Here is a 21,610-nt window from a genome sequence, read left to right as displayed (position 1 = left end):
TTTAAAATCTATTGCACATAACTGCAGTTGACACTTTTTCATACTGAAATAACTTGCTTTTTTTAATCGTTCTTCAGATAGAAATATTTTCCTGCCTTTGACTACCTCCATATTTTTTTCTCTGTACATAATTATCTGTTCATCCTCATTCTCACTGATATTTGTATCTGAATAAATTTGATAGTTCTATGGTCATGTTCATGAACAAAAATATTAACATTGGCCTATAATGTTCTTGGTATAAACATGTAGGAAATACTTATACCAAAGAAAAAAATAGTTTTAATTTGAATTTTAAATTCTTTTATTATAAATTTATTGGGCTTTTAGACTTTACTGTTTTATAAAGTGCTATCATCATATCTAATTTATGCCAGAAATTTGTCAGTCTTAATGATCACAAATGTTCTCCTAAATACAATCTTTTAAAAAAGGTCTACTGTTTAAATTTCTGTAAGTTGTTTGGTGGTGTCATATGAGTTCTTTAGGTGAGTTCTGATGTCTTCTAACAAAAGCACCATTGCACCTAACCTTTATTAGCATTTTTAAGCTTTTTTATGTAGTTCATTAAAACATCAAAAGCAAAGACAGAATGAATAATCCCATGGAAAGCAATGAAAATCTGTTCATCAAGAGAATTGCCTTATATTCTTCATAGAATTTTAATCTAAAGAATTCACCAGTGGGTCCTGAAATTACTCCTTTTTGAAAAGGATCAGTTATTTCCAAAACATTGTCTCACTTAGGATTTCCTTTCACCCAGCAGGGTATATGTCTAACCTGATTTTTAAAACCATACAGTCCACTTTGTCATGACTTACTGAAATAACGCGTGGTTTCTGATGCAGTGAATGTCATAATACAAATAGTTTCCAATTTTTTAAATTGGTGAGTTACAGAATGCAAATCTTACCTGTTGTGCATCTTCCCATTTCTCCTTGTTTTCTTCATCTAAGAGGTTACTAATGATTTGAAAGAAGTTCTGAAAAATCAGTTAAAGACAAATTAAAATTATTTTCAATAGCATAAACTGTTATATCCTTAACTTGATATTAAGAAAGTTTTTCCTTTATTACAGATGCAGTTCTGCAGTCTATTTTCTTGCAGTTGAAGAGATGAGGTAACAAAATAATATATTAGACTGGTAAAAGAACACATATATTTTATGGTTAGTTGTTAATTTCTGGCTATATAATCAGATTCCATACTACTACTTTGTATAAAACAAGAACCGTTCTAAAGTTGCCAAACTTCTAAATGTGACGGTGTTCTATTTTCAAGTTGCTCTCATTCCAGAAACCAGACAATTATCTATTTTACTAATAACCAAAGTACACTAAGAAAACATCAGACTCATGATCACTAGTGTCTATTCAAAACATGAAAATGATGTTTAATGATCATAAATAGGAAATACAAGTGTATTTCATTGGTAAATGCTGTGTGAAACCAGGTGCATCTTATTTTTAAACATTACATTTGCCTCTGTCCTTTTAGTAATGTCAAGAGAAACTGAATAATTAATTTATGTTTCATTGACCTAAAACTGTTAATTTATTTATCTTATTTTCCTATTCATTTAACTATAAGGGGAAAAAAGCAAGCAAAAGCCAGGGTGTTTAGCTTTTAAATCACACATTTTAAAAATCACTTTATTCCAAGTGCTTGTGGAGAACTCTCCTTTCTAATTTTGTCTGCTCTATCTACCAATTTGTATTCTCAACTTCGTCTTTAATTAGTGCAGTCTGTTCTCAGGTCTGTATCACTTTTTGTGCAGAATGTCAATTTTTTCTACAGCCTGCCAATTATATTTTATCTGTTCCTTCATAAAAAATAGATGTAGTTTCCACTGACCTTAGCTGAAGAGTGCAATTAAGATACTTGCAACTTCTAAAAAATCTCTAAGTGGAATATCAACCATAGGAACCTATCAAAACTTGAATTAATGGTCATTCCCTCACATGCACTTACATTTTAGCCATTTTGGGGAGCTAAATAGGGCTTAAATAAGGTTTAAGTACAAAGTAACTTTAACTCACTGTTAATGAAAGTACAAAGCATTCAAATCCATGGCAAGAAGCAGAAATGAAAGCAGAAATAACTTCCACTCTTAGTGTATTATGGATTCAGTGGCTGTGCTTTAAATGACATTAATTTCAAAATATGAGATGTCACAGACAGTTTAGGTGTCTCACCTTACCATGTAAGTAAATCATTGTAGGATACAAAATCGAATAAAATTTGTGTAAGCTGTTTTTACATGAAAACTATTTTTACATAAAAATGTTTTTATCTGTTTATTCTGGTAACACTAACTACTTGACAAATGAGAGGATCATCTTTGCCTCATATTAGGAAGTTACTTACGTTAACCATAAAATTTACACAGATAAAAATTACCTTAACTTGGCAAACTTAATATAGAGGTGTCTGACACTTAGGTGAACTTGGGCAAAATCGTACATTAATGAGAGTACAATTCTTCTCTCACTGAAGTCAGTAGCAAAATATCTATAAGCTTCAGTTAATGCAAAACTTCATGAAACGAAAGGAAATGGCTCAGCAAGCTCCTGTGAAAATGACAAGTATACATTTGGACAGGATGATGGGGATTAAAGACAGGACATAAAAGAAAAATGTTCTCATGGTTTGATCCAATTTGCAGTGATACAGAAGGGAAATTTCCCATCAAGCTGAACATAAAAAGAGGAAAATGTAGCTACATATTGCTTATATACTAAGAATAAATTTAATCTCTTTCAGGTATTCAGTAGCAAAATAAAACATAATGAAAAGTTACAGTTAGTATTCATTACAAAGGATTTGTCAGTTTAACCAGGTTGGAAAATCATAATTGCATAAATGCAACTTCAACTAGGAAATACGTACTGCTTTATTGGTCCCTCAAGTAAAATATACTATACTGACCAAAGAAGTTTCATGGCAGTATAACCACATCTACTCTAGGCCATTATGATTTTGGCAAAGAGTTCTACTAGGCAGAGGCAGCCTTTGGGGGTATTTGCCTGAGGAAAACACTTTTTAAAACATGATGGTTCTGCACTCTTCCAGTGTAATACTGTGTAGAAGCAGTGGACAGAAATTTTAGCTAACTCGAACTTGTTAGGGTGCCATCAGCAGTCTAACTGCAGCAGCATGGAGCTCAGTGTGGGACAATTTATCATACTAAGGAGCTGGTTCAAAGCTGGTTTTGCACTACATTGCAGCCACCAATTCCTCTGCAGAAACAGTCTAAGCCTTAATTACAAAAGTATCCATGTCCGTGTAATGAGATCTATCTGAGACTAGCCTAGATTGCCTGAAAAACACTCAGGAGTTATAAATGTTTCTTGCAGATGACAAATTACATGGTTTTGCTAGTAATGTTATGTGTTCATCATATTTAATTTTTATTTTGGTTATGGGAAAGCACTAAAATCACCAATAATTAACAGAAATATATGTGACAAGTTTATAAACAATCCTAGACTCAAGCACAAACAAAAGATGAGCAGTACTGTTTTAATACATACTTTGTATTTGCCAATAAACCATATATGATGTATATAAACCAAGTGACAAGAATATCTTCCTTCTTGAGATCTTTTTTTTTTTTTCTCTGTTTCTATCCCTGGTTGATGTCATATTTATGGTAGAAGTGGAGGCTGAGATGTATGAAGACTTTTCAGTCAGCAATACCAGTGGTTTGTGAATTAAACAGATAAACGATTAAATGGCTTTGCTGCTTCCATAATGAACAGATATTTTGCACTCCAATAAATGTGTCAGGGGAATAGGGATTAAAAAGTCTTTCATCTACTTTGACTATTCTCTTGTTCATTGCATTCATGCTGCAAGAAACAACACTGCCCTTTAGTAAAATGATTGACAGATATGAAGGCTAAATTTTAGAAGCATTATGGATGTGATTTGGTGGTATTACTGCAGTAAACACTGGACCTCCCTGTAGAATCAAGCTCCTTCCTTTCATAGTGGGGTTTACGTATTACTGAACTGGCCACTGTAGAAAATGTGACAGCCACAGCCAAATTTTGAAGTCCTTTATTTTTGTCCAGGCTTTTGCCAGTTACAGTCAGGAATGGACAATTATGTTTTCCTAATTTAATTTCCTTCCTTTCAATCTTTTTCTTTTGTGATACAATGGCTGCAGTTCTCTGTTCCAGTTCAAATTCTTTGACCCTCTCTGCAGGCATAAAGCTGTCGTAAATCCTTTTATACAGCTAGAGAAGAATTTCTCCCTAGGACGAATTAATGGATAGCCTTAAGTCACCTCCACTTTTGGACTTCAGCATAGGGAGGGTGTGTGTGTGTAAGGCGGAAGGTGGAGGGGGGAAAGCATTGGGCAATCCTGTTAATCCCTGACTGACAGCAATGGTCCCTGTGGCTAATATAAATGGGATTATACTGCTCTAACTTCTGTGGGGAGAAACCTTGTTTCCTGTTGGTTGCTGGATCAGGGGACTGTATATTTTGCCATCCTGTCCTGAAAGTTAGTTCTTTTCCTGCCATCCTGTCCTTAGAAGGTAGCTCAAGAACTCTTAGACCACTTCTGGAAAGTGTTTCAAAATGTTGCTTACATTATACCTATTTAAATTTTTAATAATTTTCCATGTAGAATCCTTTTTACACAAGTAATAGCACAGTGGTCATCTCATAGCCTCAGTATACCTACACAGTGTGTTTTAAAGTAATTTCAATATTAAGAGAAAGACATTTTATTGTAGAAGAATTGCATGACTCTTGTATTCTGCTATTTCTGCTACTGTACTGCTGTTTTCAGCCACTAACGCAGAATACTGTCCATGTTGTTTAACTGCCCCATACATCGTTATTTTTCTTCCTGACACTGTATAGCTATGTATACATAAATATTATTGCAATGAAGATTAAAATATTCAGAAAGAAAAACAGTCATATATATAATAAATAACTTGGCACTAGACATGCATGCTTTAAAAAATTTTGGTTTGCTCTTAGTATCTGTCTGCCTAAACAAAGTGGCATTTTCTATGCAGCACATCAGTCAGTGGCATCTTTGTTTTGCGGTAATTAGCCTGAAATTTTCAGTTAATCTCACTTTTCTGTTTGTTCTTTTTGCTATGGAGTCTCTGAAACACATGTTTTGCACTGGTAAAGATATAAGCCAGACATTACAGGCAGTTGAGGGACTATCGAGATAGATGGAATGTATAAGAAAAAAATATACCCACACAATATACACTTTTCTCAGTTTTAATGGAAGATGGAATGTTATTTTTGTATGGACCTTAAAAAATTATATTACCCATAATTCACGGGTAATTATTTCTGACATCATGTGAAATGATAAACTATGACTTTCAGGGATTTTAAGCCTCACTCATGCTTTTCTGATAACTTCTTTAAAACAATAACTCAACACTTAAGAAAAACTACTCTTTACCTAGTGAAAAAATTGAATAGAATTAGAACACCACACAGAGTTTCCTCAGAGAGAACAATTTCAGTATTTTTGTGCAAATTAGTTTCATTTTACCTCTTTGTCACTTTGATGATGGACTAGAAAGTATGAAAATGTGTGATAGAGAAAATAAAAATTAAATATAATCCTCCAGAGTATGGTAGCATATGACATATGTTTACATATGGGAAAATCATGGTTTCTCAGGAATTGACAGTAAAATTTAAATTGATGTTACTAAGCGAGGATTTCATTTTATATCAGCAGAAGTCAGTAACAGGAACATTGCTTAATATATCCTCTGTGCAAAACATATGCTTAATTCTGATTTAACTTACTTTTCTGAACACTGCATTGCCTTTTTAATTTTACCTTAGATTGCAATTTGTTTTTTTTCAGAATTTGTTTGTTTTGTTTGAATTTCAGTGCCTTTTTTTTTCCAGCTGGGATTTGAGAGCTCTTGGTATTTAGGCATCTAAAACCTAAAATATAGTTATTTCTTTGGTTTGAGAAATCCTTTATTTCCTTCACAATATGGCTTACCAATTTTTGCCTTTTCCCATTTCTTCACTTCAAAATGATTAGTCAAAATTTAATAAAATAGTACTAATCATTTTGCCAAGTTCTGCCAGAATACTATTAACAAATTGTGGAAACAGCTCTACATTGCTGAAGTGAACAGAACTTTTGGCACTGTCATTAGTAGGAAAAGAATCAAATTCTAATGTATGTAAATTGCAAATGACCTTATCTGCTAAGCTCATGAACAAAATCACTTGTGTCAAGCAGTTTCTCAAGGCTGGTTCTACCAAAGATTTCTATAGTTTGTGAACCATGAAAAAGTCACATTGGGCTATCAGATCACTGAGTACGTGAAAATATTTCAGAAGAAATTTTGTCTTTATTGTAGAAGTTATTTTTATCCGTACACAGAAAAACAAGAAACCTGAAAATATAATAGAAAGCTTTTGAAAACCTAACTCTGGAAAAATTGTCTTTTCCAAGATGCCTCCATTTATCTGCATACATATATTCCAAAGTGTATTTATAATGTATGCTTACCTTTACACAAACAAATATGTACACATGACCTGCATTAATAACTTCATTAGTTATTTATGAATGATCATGAAACTTTTTCATAAATAATACATACATCTACCTTCTTACAATTCTTTTTCAGTAGATCTACAGTTTTTGAAGTGTCTAAAATTCTCAGATATAGATGGAACAAATATCCTCATCTAGAAGCCTTGAGAAATTTTTATTTGAATGAACATTACACAGTAAGTTGTGCAGCCCATTATATAGAACTAATTACCATGGGTTTCGTTCTGAAAATATTTTAATTGGCCTCTTGCACAAGAAGAGTTAAACTAACACGTGAAGTAGAAAATTCATATCAAATGTACTATCCATCACTCCTGTGCACTTTTAATGAGCTTTATTTATTTGAACTGATGAAGAAGCAATGCCAGAATTACATAACTAAACACTGTGGATAGATTTTGAACTGAAATGAACTAGGACAAACAACACTAGTGAATGGCTTAGTGCAATAAAAACAACTAAGACCAACACATCCCTATCAATCAAACCAAACGCTGAAAGAGAAAAATACTGAAATAAATGTTACAAAGAAAGAATTGCACATTTTTCACTTGCTGCACTGTTTTGGATATTTGTCTCATTAAATGTATCTGAGCCTTTTCCTATTTTACAATTGTTTCATACTTTTATGTGAACAATGTTTATTTTTATTATTCAGAACGTTTAGTTATCTCAGTGGTTAAAGTGGGTGACATGCAGTATACTGACATAAATGCCCATCAATTGAAACATTACCCTTACAATGTTTCTCTTACCTGCACCCCATCAGATGCAGGGATATAACTTGCTCTTTTAAATGTGTCTGTAACATTTCTGAGTATTTCCACAGAAATCAGAAGGTCCCCTGCATAAAAATTTTTCCTCTGAGTTAAATCCAGTAGTGTCTTGGTTACTTGGGACATACCATCACCAGCCAACATCCTCTGTCCCTTGGCAAGGTGCTCTTTAATCTGTTTCAGAAAAACAAAATTAATATCAGAACCTACTCTACTGAGAAAAAGGTATGATAAATTCTAAACATAGCCAAAAATATTGAATATTAAAGCTTTTTATATTAAATATGAAAGCCATTATACAAAAGTTCTTCCTGTTAGGGAGAAGACAAAATAGTAGACTATGATGACAGCATTGTTATGTTTATCAGAGAATCATGGACTTCATACTGAAAGATTCTGAAGTTGTCATATTTCACCCCTTTGCTTCTCTTTGGACCAATAATTTCTCAGCATCCATGTTACCAAAGGAACTCCACGGGTTGGACTGCAGCTTTAATCTCTGCTATAATGGAGCAAGGAACTAGTTGTCCTCAGAGGAACAGCTGCACAACCACTGCTGCCACTCATTAAAAAACTCAGAGCTCTGAAAGGGGGAAATGGTAAGGAAGTCCTTACAATCTGGTTTACCATAGGAAAGTATACTCTTCATCTCTGCCAGCCCAGAACGGCTAGTTAATAGAAGAGTGATGGTAGTTAATACAAGTGGAAGCTGATTATGGTGCTCTCTTCTGTAGTACTAACAAAACAAAGATGTTAACTTGGAAAAATCCTGTTCTTTTTTTCAACAAATTCAAGTTAAATTGTGAATTGCTCCTGTGTATCGACCAAGAGAGCATACTTTAGCTGTAGCTCTCCCAGCAGATCTGTACAGTGATAAAGGTAATCCAAAATGTATATACTGGTAGAAGAATCCTTAGAAGATGAACTTGTGGATCTGATTAATTCTTAAAGCTGACTCTGCATCCCAGGAAGATGCATAGTGTAGCACAAATATGTCAAAAGGCCAGCCAAGGCTAAAAAAAGTGCATGGCTTAAACAACCTATTTTTAAATATGCATATGAATTTATGTATACAAACACAAGTTCTTCCAAATTGATGCTAATTTGAAGAAAAGATAAATGACCTGAGACAGATGTCACTCTAAGCAGGAGGGCTGAAGAGAAAATTCTGCACAGCTGGCAACCAAAATGCTGACACCATGTCTGTAAGTGTATCTCCAATTGCTTTACAACTTGGCCTTACTACTGACATAGAGAGGGAAGCATAACTAATGTAACATAATGTGATGAAGTAGAAGGAAGAGTGTAAAGATACTTTTTGTCACTTCCAGATCTCCCCAGCCACTTTGTGTGGATATATGGGGGTTGATTAAAAACAAACAAATAAAATGATAGAACATATAGTAAAAAGAGTAAATAAATTAAAGGGGTTCAAAATAACTTTTATGAAAGCAATTAAAAAAAAATCAACCATCCTCTGACATTAGTGATCTAAATAGGGTTATTTTCATGCTTCTGCACCACGTTTTGGTCACATTCTCAAGCAGTCATGGATTGAAACACAGCTGGGGCTGGTGAAAGTGGCTGCTTTGAGTTGTATCTATGGTCTTAAGTCATCTTATAGCAGCTGGGGATTGTTATGGACCACAACAGGCTTGTCCAAACCACTTAAGACTTGGAAGAAGACATGCCTGCTGCAGCATGGACAGTAAGTGAGGCTACTCTATACCATGAATACAGAGGTACAAGCACAATTATATGATCAAATATTTTCAACAAAAAATTTCAGTGAGGAGAACTGAGGCAGTTAATTGGAATTTTTTAACAAATACTTCAGCAGAAATATCTCCCTCAGTCTTTAGAGTACTGTAATAAGTATTTAGGCAAGAAGCTTGCTTCCAGAAATCCTTTTGCGCAGATTCTATTGATTTTAGAAGGAAGCTTTGAAAGTAATCTTGTAGGAAAATAACTGGAGAAAAAGGTGAGAATGGAAGAAAATTCATTTGACTAAATTCAGGGATCTGATACTATATACATAACATTATAAACTACTTTCTTGGGAGGAAACAAACAGCAATTTGATCTATGATTTTTTCCTGTGAAATGTTGCCATTTGCCTCATCCGCTCTTGTGTCTGGATAGCAAATTAAAAGAGCCTCAGCTAGCACAGTAACACAGAGAAGCAGAGCTTTTGCTGAAACTCATCCACCTGTTCATTGACCCCTAGAGTGTATTTCCAGATCCTGAGGATTAACAATGTTCAGTGCATCTTCAGTCAAGCCCAAAAGACATACAACATAAAAGACAGTCCATAAAGCTGAGCTCCCAGATCTAACATGTGCCTCAGGATTTACCATGGGAAAGGCATCACACAACTTGAAGTAGAGCTTAAGATATAACAAAGATGTTCTTTTAATTCTAGTAAGACCAGCAAAGTGATCAGTCCTCATAAAAACTCTACTGTGCATTTATGCTTCTATAAAACACTGGTAGGAAAGCTGTCAAACTATTTAGCATGCTATTTTATATTGCATTGTTTTGCTTCCTTTTGCTTCATCTGTATGTTCACCTACCCATTTGTTTTTCCATGCTCCTGCTAGATTTAAATTCACATTTTAAAGATGGCAGGGGCCAATTTGTGGTTGGAGCCTTGGTCTCAGTGGCTTTTGTAATGCAAATAATAAATTAAAATTATACTAATTTTGACTGGTTTTTAGGCTTTTGAGCAAATAAAGTTCTGTTTTCAGTGAAAACTTTTACAGATCTCTAGCAACAGAAGCGGGAGCTGTAGTATACCCTTTAATGCTTCAGCAAGACATTTTGAACGCTTTTGTATGCAATGATAAAAAAGGTCTAGGAAGTGCTCGCAATGCCACAGGACTAAATTGTTACACCTACTTCAGAAGTAGCCAGAGTTGTGGTGAAGGTGGTTTAAAACACCTCAGAATTATTGGCTTTTAGATTACAGCTCAATTTGGACATTTTTTTTTTTTTTCTTAAATAGCATACCCAGAAAGCTTAGCTTCCTAGCACAAGTACCCTTCCTCCTGTGGGCCCTACCACTCATACACAGCCTCACGGACACCTTTTCGTCATCCTCTCAAGCTCCAGCCCAGAAATTCCTTTCCCTGATCCTGAGCTACCCCTCCAAGTCCACACTGCCTTCAGTTAGACTGGCAGAATAGCCTTAGAAATAGCATAACAAAACAGAAGTTTGCAATGTATTTAGGTTAGGAAAGTGGGTGAAAATCAGAATTAATTAGTAGAAAGTTTCAACTACAGACTGGCAAGCAATGTGCAGCGTGGGGTAAGAATTAGCAGACTCTTTATTATCAGTGTATTACCTAATGTATTTTCTTGTAAGACAGCCTACAGCTCCTAAACACAACTTTAAAATCATAGCCCATTCAGTCTGATGTAAACTGGTGCAACACTATTAAAACCAGTAAAGATGTCCAGATTAATGTGAGCTGAACATAGCGGATTATTTGCACAGCTACCACAAGAATCTTTCAGTGTGAAAATATACAATATACTCATCAGTAGTTAGTTTATTGTCTTTCTCAACATACTGCTTATTTTCTATGCTGCGGTCACTGTGATATGCGTTCTCCAAGAAAGCTATTTTGGCCACCACTTTAGGTCCTTGTAGTTCTCTATGAAGGTCATTTTTTAGTGGTCTTACAGGCAGGCTCATTAAAAATAAAGTTTATGAGCCGAGAGATAGTGAAATGAAGCAGCTGTTAAAGTGATACTTCAGTTGTCAGCCCAACCTCTAGCTGCCTGCAGTATATGGCTGCATACTTGAAAAATTACTGAAATGTTTAACTGGACTTTGACTCTGGGTCCAACTACCTTTGTCCCTCAATTTATCAGAAAGTATGATATAATAAAAATGCTTCTTTACAAAGTCAGAGCTCCTAGGTCTCCAACATTGGAGTATAAATTTATTACTGCACAATAATTATTGCAAACTTAGCAGCTAGACATGGTTTAAAAGGACAGAAAACAATGAACCCTCAAGAAACCTATAAAGGGTTGAAAAGAATGATTAATTTGAAGAGTAAGTATACCACCATCCTTTTTTCATTATTTTTTAAGATTATATTGGATTCATGGCCAGGTATTACTAATGATGCGATTAATACATTTTATGGTAGTGGGGACTGTAAGAACCTGAATTAGGAAGCCTTATATAGAAGTGAGGAAAGATAGTTTGAAATAAAAATACATCCTGAAATTGCTCATAATCTGGAAACCACTTTACTTTGCACCTCCAGAACCCAACACTAATATTTTGTAAAACTTTTTTCATAATGACCTTAGGATGCAGAACAGGAAGGAATATTCACATCACCTGAAATAGCCACCTGAATTACACAACTGTACCAGAAATCTAAAAGCTCTTGAGAGTGTTGATTCCCCTAAACAACAACCCTGAGCACCTGAAATCTTGAATTCTCTGAATCACATCACATGACCTCTGTGGCTCCTAGTCTTGAGGCTGGAATTAATACTACTACCCCACCCTCACCCCAAAATAAATATTAATTAATGATTTTGCATTACACTTACTTTTGTAGTTACCAGCATTGAGGTCCATGAAGGCTGGAACCAAAATGCTGAAGTCTGTGTGCTTAAAGTTAGGCACATAAATTAGAAAGGCAGAAAATATATTGTTGGCAGATGAAATATTCCCATAGGTATAATCCTGCACTGAACTAACTCATGCGGTACGTTGATATTTAAACTGTAATGTGATGTCATTGTGAGAAAGCCCTTCCTATCGGGTTTAAGAAAAACATATTTACAGGGTGTTTTTTTCTGATTATCAACAGATAGTCCTTTAACTATTTTAGCACAAACTTGGGAAGTTTCATTTACTTCCCCTTAATACAATTAATTATTTACAATGTCTTTATTTTCAGGCTGTCTCAAGTGTTCAAAAATATTATTTCATGCATCTTTTAAAAGAAACAGAGTAAGGTCTAAAGATGCTATAAAATAAAGGTCTAAACAGCTATACATGTTCAGGTATGTGTTGAGTATTTATAACCTAATGTCATATAGAAGCCTTTTTCCTTTCCTATACATTCAACACTTTATGAAGGAGATTGCTAAAGCAACACAAAATAATTTTCCACTTTGTCATCAGTGAAATTAGTTAGTAGTCTCAATCTAGATTGTGATAAGACACTAATAATAGAACACTTTCTGCAGACAGGAAGGCAGTCATATACTTCCTTTGTTTATAACAGAAAAGGGAGAAAGTAAGTCGTATCCATTGTGTCAAGGAAGATTAAGGATATATATTAAGGAAAACTTTTCAGCTGTAAAAGAAATTATGAGCCAGAGTTTACCTGAAGAGACTATACAGTATTCCATGTTGGAGACTTTAGTAACAGTCAAGAAAAACAAAATCCTGGAATAACACAAATATTGCTGATACTCAGGGGAGAGAAGTTTGGGATGGATGATCTCATGAATTTCTTTACAATTCTGTAATTCTGTAATGGGTCTCTGCAAATATTCTGGAACCCAAACTAAAGCCTCCTGTAATTTACCCCAACCACAAATGACAAATTTTCAGGAGTGCCCTGAACTGAACTATCTTCCTGCATTTATCCACTGTTATGGTGTCCAATCTGCCGCACCAAGTTTCTGCAGATACTTTGCCTCAGTCTTCCTCTGTGCACTCAGCGTAAATCACTGCATATCTGTGCTATAAAGGAGCTTATCCTAAATTTACATTGATGAAAAGAAAAATTAGGATTGTTTCACTCTATACAGTTATCCCTCTGTCATAGAATTCCAGATTTTCTCCAGGTAAAATATGCCTTAAAACAGGGATTTGTTTTTAGAGAAAAGGAGCCAGCTTAATCACACAGAATCCTATGTTGTTCTAGACATCCATCACAGGCAAACTGAATTTCTGTACAGATGCCAGAGAAATCGTATGTGCCGTTCTATATGTGATGAGGTGTACTGAAGAATCTTCGGAAAAAATCATCTCCTATCTGTGGAAGTTTAACATGTTTTTAGAAAGTGAACATTTTAACAGATTAGAATGTGTTAGGAGAATGTGAACAGCTCAGAGGGATGCTTGGTTCTTTCCGTACCCTCTTTCACAAGAACTCCTATTATTTTGCTCAAGAGATATTTTTTTTTTGCCACTTCAACCTGTTCCAAAATTCTTTTTTTAACAACATCATCAACAACATTGTCACTCATTCCAGTCCTTGAGATATAACCACCAAATAGGTGACAAAGTCATTATAATGTTTCAGTATTTCGATATCTGCATGGATTCAATAAAACATCTTATCAGACATTTTCAATAGATTAGGCTGCTCTTCAGTAGAGTAACAAATGGCTCTAGGAATAAGAAATGAATAATCACTAACTAAGGAGAACATTTCTTTGAGGCTTGTGTGTTTTCTTTCTTCTTATACTTATCACTGTGTTTGTTGACCAGGACTTCTATTATTATTTTAAGTACTGCTATTAAATGCTTCAATTACCTGTGATTAAATCCTACTCACGTTGGTATGCTGTGTGAGAGATCTTGTTGTTGTTACTGTCGTTTCCTTTTTTAACCAGAGGGCATGTCTTCAACATTTGTGTAATCTATGTATAATGCAACATGACAAGAGCAAGAGTTGAAATGAAAAAGAGAATGAGAACTCTGAGAGGGGTGTTTTCATTCTATGACAGACATAACACTGCTTGAGGTAAAGTCTCATGGCTCTCCATACTGACTGAATGGCTGAGGGTCACAAAGGGACTTACTACAAATGGCTTATCTTTCTTTTTTTAAGGAACATGGTCATCCTGGTAAGTATTTGTCTCTAAAACACAAAGCTCTGATTAACCGGTTCAATTTATGTTTATCTGATTTTAACCAATTTCTGTATTTACTTGAATTTATGTTTCTATTAATTCATTCCAATGACACTCACTTCTGTTTGCAGGACAAACCTGAATGGTTTCTTCAAGGAAATCAGCATTACTGCAGAGCCCTGATATCAGCATGGGACTGCTGCATTAAGTAACAGGCAACAGAAAAATCCTTTGCGCCTCATATACTTAACAAATCTGAGCTTAAACTTGGTGGTGCAACGCAGCAAATAAGTAGTGGACAAAAAAAGCAGGGGAATGACTGTAAGTGTAAAATGCTGTGACTACTTCTTTGCTTCTAACTGCCTAGCCAAATTCTTGCGGTCGTTCTGCAGCTGTGTTGGAGTGAAGGTTCCTGCAGTTCTGGTAGACTTTAAGGAAAAATAGATTAATTCTTTCTTTACTGAGTTCCTAAATGGCCTTCATGTCTTTTTTTACCTCTGGCCATGCCCTAGAGGAGTTCACCTGTTGGCTGCAGTGTTGGTTGGTTTGGAATATCAATGTGATCAGGGAACACTCAGCTGCTCGCTGCTGCAGCAAACACAGCAGCAGCAGAAACCATAGAAGCACGTTTCATTTAACACAGAGATTACTCTGGTAAAGCAGACATGGAAAGATGATTATGGATGCTGAGATGACAGAGGGGACTTTAACAAGTGGGATTGTTTGGCTATTAAAAAGCAGATATTCAAAAGCAGAAGGGAAAAAAAGTGACTTATCCAGTTGAATTAAGTTGTGATGTGCATATGCAGAATAGAAGGTAAATGTTTTCTCCTGCTGTATCGCATCTCTAAGACTGAGGTGCATGTGTATGTTGGCAAGATCATAGAATCATAAAATCATTTAGGTTGGAAAGGACCTTTAAGATCATCAAGTCCAACTGTTAACCTAGCACTGCCATGTTCACCACTAAACCATGTCCTTAAGTACCACATGTACACATCTTTTAAATACCTCCAGGGATACTGACTCAAACACTTCCCTGGGCAGCCTGTTCCAATGCCATCCCCCTTCTTCATTTCCTCTTGTCCTATTGCTTGTTACTTGGAAGAAGAGACCAACTCCCACCTTGCTATAAACTCCTTTCAGGTAGTTGTAGAGAGCAATAAGGTCTCCCCTAAGCCTGCTTTTCTCCAGGCTAAACAACTCCAGTTTTTTCAGCTGCTCCTCATAAGACATGCTCTAGGCCCTTCACTAGCTTTGTTACCCTTCTTTGGACACATTCCAGCACGTCAGTGCTGCTGGCCACACTATTTCTGATACAAGCCAGGATTCTATTGGCCTTCTTGGCCAGCTGGGATCACTGCTGGCTCATGTTCCTTTGACTTTTGACTTTTGACAATTCATGGCTTTTGAACACCACCCTCAGGTCCTTCTTCACCAGACAGCTTTGCAGCCACTCTTCCCCAAGCCTGCAGTGTTGCATGGGGTTGTTGTGACCCCAGGACAGGAACCGGCACTTCTCCTTGTTGAACCTCATACAATTGGCCTTGACCCATCGATCCAGCCTGCCCAGATCCATCTGCAGAGCCTTCCTGCCCTCAAGCAGATCAACATTTCCCCCCAACTTGGTGTCATCTGCAGACTTGCTGGGAGTGCACTCAATCCCCTTGTCCAGATCACTGAAAAAGATATTGAACAGAACTGGTCCCAACACTACACCCTGGTGAACACCACTGGTGACCAGCCACCATCTGGATGTAACTCCATTCACCACCACTCTTTGGGCTCAGCCAGCCAGCCAGCTTCTTAACCAGAAAAAGAGTACACCTCTTCAAGCCATGAGCAGCCAGTTTCTCCAGGAGAATGCTGTGGGAGACAGTGTCCAAGGCTTTCCTAAAGTTTAGGTAGACAACATCCACAGACTTTCTCTCATCCACTAAGCAGGTCACCTTGTCATAGAGGGAGATCAGGTGAGTCAGGTAGGACCTGCCTTCCATAAACCCATGTTGGCTGGGACTGGTCACCTGGTTGTCCTGTATGTGCCACATGATGTCACTGAAGATGGATCTGCTCCATGACCTTCCCTGGCACCGAGGTCAGACTGACAGGCCCGTTGTTCCCCAGATCCTCATTCCGACCCTTCTTATAGATGGGTGAAATATTTGCTAAACTCCAGTCAACTGGGACCTCCCCAGTTAGCCAGAACTGCTGGTAAATGATTGGAAATGGCTTGGTGAGCATTTCTGCCGGGTTCATCAGTACCCTTGGGTGCACACCTTCAGGCCCCAAGGACTTGTGTTTGTCTAAGTGGTGCAGCAGGTCACGGACCATTTCCACGTGGATTATGGGGGCTTCATTCTGCTCCCCATCCCTGTTTTCCAGCTCAGGGGGCTGGGTACCCAGAGAACAACTGGTCTTGCTATTAAAGGCTGAGGCAAAGAAGGCATTAACTGCCTCAACCTTTCCTCATCCTTTGTCACTATGCTTCCCCCTTAATCCAGTAAGGGATGAAGATTCTCCTTAGCCCTCCTTTTGTTGTTAATGTATTTATAGAAATATTTTTTATTGTCCTCTATGGCAGTAGCTAGGTCAAGTTCTAGCTGGGCTTTGGCTGTTCTAGTTTTTGTCCCTGCATAACCTCACAACATCCTTGTAAGTCCTCCTGAGTGGCCTGCCCCTTCTTCCAAAGGTCATAAACTCTCCTTTTTTTTCCTGAACTGCAGCCAAAGCTCTCTGTTCAGCCAGGCTGGTCTGAGGTGCCTGTGTAAGTTAGCGAGGTCAAGCGATACAATTTCATGAATGAGGAAGGTACCACAGCAGCTTTAAACAAATTTCACTCTCCTGATCCTGGGCTGCTCATTTCTGGTGCCTATCATAATACAGGCAGTCATGGGAAAAAAACAGCCATTGAGGTGGGATGGAGCAGTTGGTTTTCAGATTACATATTTCATATGAGTGGCTGAGGTATTGAGTTATTTCCTCTCTTTGGCAAAATTCAGATTTATTTACAGAGTTAAGCAGATGTCTTAGGAGACAGAGAAAGCTGTATTAAATTTATAACATGGTGTTAAAATCTCTCAAAACCCCAGCATTTCAGTCCATGTAATTAGATTGGCAGGGCAGAGCAGGCAGAGCTTTCTCACTACCAAAGGAATGCCCTCACCATCAAGCAAACAGCAACACTCACTGGTCATTAGATTTTTGCTGCAGTTTTAATCTTCCCCCATGCAGAATGAGAAAATGTTAATGAGGCAGAGGAAAACTGTTGCCTGCCACAGTCTCTTGATCAGTTGCCTTCTGATGAGAGAAAACAGTTTGCCATCCTCCTTTCAAGGTATGGAGGTGACAAAACATAGCTGACTCTTGCAGACTATCAAAGGCTGTGAGGGTGGAGATGAAGAGTGGCATATGCCAGTGTAAGGATAGGCTGAGGCAGAACAAAAATGTTGTTATTGAGGCCTATACATTCATATCTACAAAACTAAGCCTGGCTGCTTTGCTCTGCATTTATATAAAAAGAAATTAAGCGCTAAACTAGCAAAAAAGAAGCAGTAAATTTTTTAGGAGAAAGCCTTTCATTCCCCAGAGTACAGCAAGCAGTCATTTCAGTGAGGAGTACATGGACAGGCTGATACGCTGCCCTTGTAATATAATTTGGAAAAACAAAATCATCTCTAATGAGCTGCAGCTGAGCAAATCATTATTCACCTCAGAGTTCTTTTTATCAAATTATATTTTAGCCAAGCACTTGCAAAACTATGAATAACGCTGCTGTGGAAAAGGGGAAACAAAATTATAGTATGAACTAGAAGCAGCAGAAATGCATTTTTTGGCTATATTATCAGTTTGATATGCAAAGATTCACCTGCATAAGTTCCCATACTCCTCCATAAGTGCTAATAACTTGACACCGGTGTGGTATTTCATATGCAGATTTTTTTTTTCCTAACTCTCAAGAGTTAAGAGGTTTTTCAGTTTTCCAACTTCCTCTTTGTGATAGAAAAGCAGCCCAGTTTGCACGAATGTGTGTTTGATTTAGGTGTTATATCAGCAAAATTGGCACTAATTAGTACCTTACTTTTATCGAGCAACTAAATGTAGAATTCCATCATCCAGGTTTGAAAACTGTGCTACATAGGTTTAGAGAATGGGCTGTGTTAGTACAGGTTTTCTGATACCATCAGAGATGACCTTCAGAAACAAAGAGTCTTGATGACAGGCTTTAGTTTTCCTCATTACTTATGAGTGTAGTACAAACCTCTTCTAAACTAGAGTGTACAAAAGCCATTTAGAGGAGGTCTCATATTAGGCAAAAGGGCTATTCCAGTGTGTGGTGACTCAATGATACATTGCCAATATTTTTTTAAGCAGATCCCTCACAAAATTATCTTTTTTTCTGATTCAATAAATCCTAGCAATCAGAATACACGCATAACAGAGTAGAAAATAGAAACAGCCCTATATATTCAAGTATTTTCTCCATTTACACAAAATTAGTTTTTAGTACTCCATGGTAAGATTTGATTCTTTAATGGTTTTCATTAAAAGGGGTCATACAGGCTTCAGATATTAATTTCATAAAGACCTCATAAGCTATGAAAACTCCTTGCTCTTCCATACCAATCTATTTTAATCTCACTTTCATTTTCTACATTAGCTCTAATTCAAGTCTTTTATATCTTGGGGTCTGGGTTTTGGGGGGTTAGGGAAGGGGCTGAATGGCTTCTTTGGTTTGGTTTGGCTTTGTTTGTTGTGGGTTTTTCCTAATTTAGCTGGCTATCATCCATAGAATGGCTTAAGAATATATGAAGTCTTTAGCTATGCCTCTCAGAAGCAGTTCATACAAAGCATGATGTAGGATATTCCTAATGCTGGGGTCTCGCTTCTTAGTTTTCTCGCTTGTAGTGTACCAAATTTGATAGGCTTCAAGAGAGTATGAAAATGAAATTAACTCTTACTTGAGACATTTTAGTGACACTTTTTTTCTCAGATACCACCTAAGGTAGGCCTGTGGGCTCCTAATTACTGATTCTGTTCTTGGTCCTGTAGTCACTCATATCCAATCATAGTAAAAATTTCTTATTCTCAGTAAAGATTTTACCCTGTTTATCCAAATGAATGAATTTAGAGAGGGAAAAAAAAAAAAAGGGGGGAGAAAAAAATCAAAGCATCACAGTAGAGCATGAAATTTCTCAGCAGATCCAACGCATTTGAGGTATGCTGGTTGAATCCTGCAAGAACATGAGAATTGAAAATCGGAAAAAAGAAATCTTGGAGAATGCATTCTCCACTGCATTTACTTTTCACAGTAAAGACTAGATGTCTTCCTATGCTGGTTCAAGAAGTCATGCAGGAAGTCATGCTAATTAATCATGATGGTCCCCTTCTAGGCTTACCAAAAAAGAAAGCAATAAAGACCAAAGCAGAAATCAGATATTGCTCTATATACTAAACAATTGTTACAGCAAGAACAAGTACTAACACACACTTGAAGTCCTAGAAATGAAATAAATGCAAAAGACTAAATTTGAAGTTTGGTCTGTCTCAAAGTATCAATTATACAGCCCAGCTGGCTAGACTGTGGCAGCCAAAATACATGCTGTACATCTTTTGCTTTAATTTATTTGTGCCACAAGATTCAGTTTGCAATCTCTCATGGTGATGCTAAACCTAACTTCACAGTGTATTCAGTCAGTGGAGTTGTGTAATGTCTGATCTACTTATAAAATTTCAGATATGCAGAATAATACTTCAGGATATTTTGGAGATATCTTTCTTTTATTGTATTGGAAAATACTAGTCCGAATTAACCAAAGACTAGCTCAAGTAACCAATTTTAGGAAAAATTATTAGGCAGACCATTTTCTGCTTCCAGATCAAAAGAATATAATAGGCAATGAGGAAAATACTTCATAATATTATACAGTTTAAGTTTGGGTCATTAGACCATCACCTAATCTGGCTTCTATATATAACAGTCCATTAAACTAACAACAGATACTCTTAAAAAAAATTAAAATATGCTAGTTAGACCAAAGGAGTTCAGTTTTCAGAAAATGAAACTATTTGCCAAAGGTAAAAAGAGAGAATAGGCTTTAACAAGGTCCATAACTTCTGCTACAGCAGTAATTGATTTGGTAAAATAATCCAAAAACCCAAAACATGTCTAACCCACAAAGGAGAAAAAAACTTCAATTCCTGATAATATAATCTGGAATTAGAGAAAGCAGTGAAATTCCTCCGTATTAATAAAATCTGGTGATGCATATGTAATAAGTATGTGACCAAGAACTATCCAGCAGGAACTGAAGAAAGGATACCCTCTGCCACTAGGTCTTATTCAGTCTTATGACTTCATTTCCATCCACAATAAAATGGACACTTGGAAGATTTTCTTTGCTGTAATTTCTTTCTCTAGAACACATTTAACAAATTGTGCATCGCTGGGCAAAATATTCCTTCTTAACTGCAAAGATAACTGGCAACAGTCCTGAAACACAATGATTGACTAAGAGCATTTTTGTAATGCAAAGCTGCAGGTACTGCAAACACACTAGGGCAACAGAACTGATACATAATCTATGATGTTTCTTTTTCTGTTCATCAAGTTATTATTTGATCATCTAGGTCATGATTCCAGAACGCAAAGCATAACTATTTATCGCTTTGCATTTTCAAATCATAGTGCTTTGGTAAGAATGATCGTAATTAAGTTCTTTAAGTATTATTATTAAAGCTAACCAAATAATTTTCCAAGGGTTTATTTCATGGATTTTGGCATTTTTGTCCCTTAATTTGTTCAGTGAATAATTTTTTGTGTTAGTCAACCAGTTGTATAAACTGGTCAAACAGTTTTTGTTGAATTCATTTGATGACTGATTTGTACCAGATGCTGGATAAATTATTCATGACTAATTGGTTCCATTATTCAAAGAGATCTAATTATCATCCCTAGTTTTAAAAGGGACCTGTATTCCATAGTGCACAAGGTAAAATAAACTCACAAAAGTACAGGCTGTACATTTGTGGCATAGCTGAAGAGCATCATCCTCTTAACCACTTTTACTCAACCTCCTACACATATCATGTAGGGCACTGTGCCCTTGAAAGATGTAAGCTGACTGCCAACCTCCACTCCAGAAGCCAAAGCATTCCCCTTCACTGTCTCATCATGTTCCAGTGTAGAGTCTCTTCAGAGGCCCTGTAGTTATATTTTTACCATGCCAGGGATTTTCTATGCTGTCACGTGGAGAAGAATGAACATTAAGAAGTAACAGTGGCTAGGCACTAATTCAGAAGAGCAGAGACAAATTTCCTACTTAATTGGTCTCACTCAGTTCCCCATCCACAAAAAATGGAGATGTAGTAGAGTCTGATCTCAAGCATATGTTGAGATATGTTAATGAAAGATTGTGAGTTACTC

At 36.4% G+C, this 21,610-nt stretch overlaps 1 protein-coding gene across 5 annotated transcripts in view; it reads right to left on the bottom strand.

Moving 5' to 3' along the window:
- ADGRB3 (adhesion G protein-coupled receptor B3) overlaps positions 1 to 21,610 on the bottom strand; it is a 466,094-nt gene that overhangs the window by 230,745 nt on the left and 213,739 nt on the right. For all 5 annotated transcript variants that reach the window (XM_055811100.1, XM_055811097.1, XM_055811098.1 and 2 more), the window contains 2 exons: positions 7,327 to 7,521; positions 914 to 982 (listed from right to left, as the gene is read on the bottom strand). In XM_055811100.1, the coding sequence (XP_055667075.1) occupies positions 914 to 982; positions 7,327 to 7,521 (264 nt within the window). The remainder of the gene's footprint in view (positions 1 to 913; positions 983 to 7,326; positions 7,522 to 21,610) is intronic.

Source organism: Falco peregrinus, chromosome 7, assembly GCF_023634155.1.
Source record: "Falco peregrinus isolate bFalPer1 chromosome 7, bFalPer1.pri, whole genome shotgun sequence".
In the NCBI taxonomy this organism is placed as follows: Eukaryota; Metazoa; Chordata; class Aves; order Falconiformes; family Falconidae; genus Falco; species Falco peregrinus.
The sequence above is the reverse complement of the archived record's forward strand: the minus strand, read 5'-3'. Positions and strand labels throughout refer to the sequence as shown.